The 1053-nt window shown below is 62.5% G+C and overlaps 1 protein-coding gene across 1 annotated transcript in view; it reads right to left on the reverse strand.

Annotated features, from left to right (window-relative positions):
- The window catches only part of LOC127752109 (protein anoxia up-regulated-like), a gene marked incomplete in the record, with an annotated part of 5963 nt that extends 4974 nt beyond the window's left edge, over window positions 1-989 (reverse strand). Inside the window, 1 exon segment of the mRNA XM_052276719.1 lies at window positions 780-989. Coding sequence (XP_052132679.1) covers window positions 780-860 — 81 coding nt within the window.
- Between the last annotated feature and the right edge of the window lie 64 nt (window positions 990-1053).

A 1053-nucleotide genomic window follows, 5' to 3' on the forward strand; every position in this document is an offset into this window, starting at 1 on the left:
CGCCCCGCCCACCCAGCCATGTCGCGGGTTATTTCGAGATGCGATCACAACCGGCCGCTTTATGAAGGGGAGTAAGTGACTGAAAGCACTGAAAGCGACTACTGGTACGCGGTGCGCGGGCAGCCAACCCCGCAGGTGCCTGGGTCATTCACGAAACGGGCGTGTCCAGGGGCAGCTAGCCAGACCTCGCCCCTCCTGCAACCCGGACCGCATACTATACTCCTTCATCCCCCCAGACCCCCCCCCCCCCTCTCCCCACTATCACGCCTAGGCCCGCCTTTGGGCCAGCTTTATGGCAGCCTTTAGGGCCACCTCTAGGATGATCTTTAGGCCCACCTTTAGACTCGCTTATACGACCTTTAGAACCGCCGTTAGGTCCACATTTAGGCCCGCCGTGAGGTCCGCCCTTAGACCCGCCTTTAGGGCTTCTGGAATTGGAGGCTCGAGGGAGAGCACGCCACGCGCGAGTAAACAGCTGAGATTGTCGTTGACAAACTGGTCTGACAGGTCCCCGTCGATCCAGCGTCAAACCGCCCGCGCTCGGCGTCACGTCACGCGCAGGGCTAGTTAGGTGTTTGTCGATAAAATAGTAGTTTGTTGTTTGCGCGACAGGTTCGTCCCCGACGAGCGGAACCAGACCAGAGAGAGACCCTTCCCCACCCATCCCCCTCTTACCCGCAGTGAATGCACTCACAGGTGTCGCTCGGCGTCAATCCACGTCACTCAGAGAGGCGAGGTTCCTGCTCAGTGCTCAGTGCTTGATGGGGATGTAAGCTTACCGTCACGGAGTACGAGGTGATGGAAGGGCTGGGTCGGGAGTACGGCCGGCGGGTCGTGTAGAAGTCGGACTCGTACACCATGGTGATGGCTGGCTGCTTGCGCTTCGGTCAGATGAAACTGTATCCTCTCGGTCCTGTCCTGTCGCTGTGGTGTCGGCGCTACGACTGCCCGCCCGGGCGGTCCTGGGGCGTACCTCCGGCGCGCCGTTGGCAGCCGTTGGCGTGCTGCCCAGGGCGCTGCCGCGGCGCTGCCGGGCCGGGGGCGGCCGGGGGC

The sequence above is a fragment of the Frankliniella occidentalis genome, unplaced genomic scaffold (assembly GCF_000697945.3).
Source record: "Frankliniella occidentalis isolate FOCC.00 unplaced genomic scaffold, Focc_3.1 Scaffold4070, whole genome shotgun sequence".
NCBI classification, from domain to species: domain Eukaryota; kingdom Metazoa; phylum Arthropoda; class Insecta; order Thysanoptera; family Thripidae; genus Frankliniella; species Frankliniella occidentalis.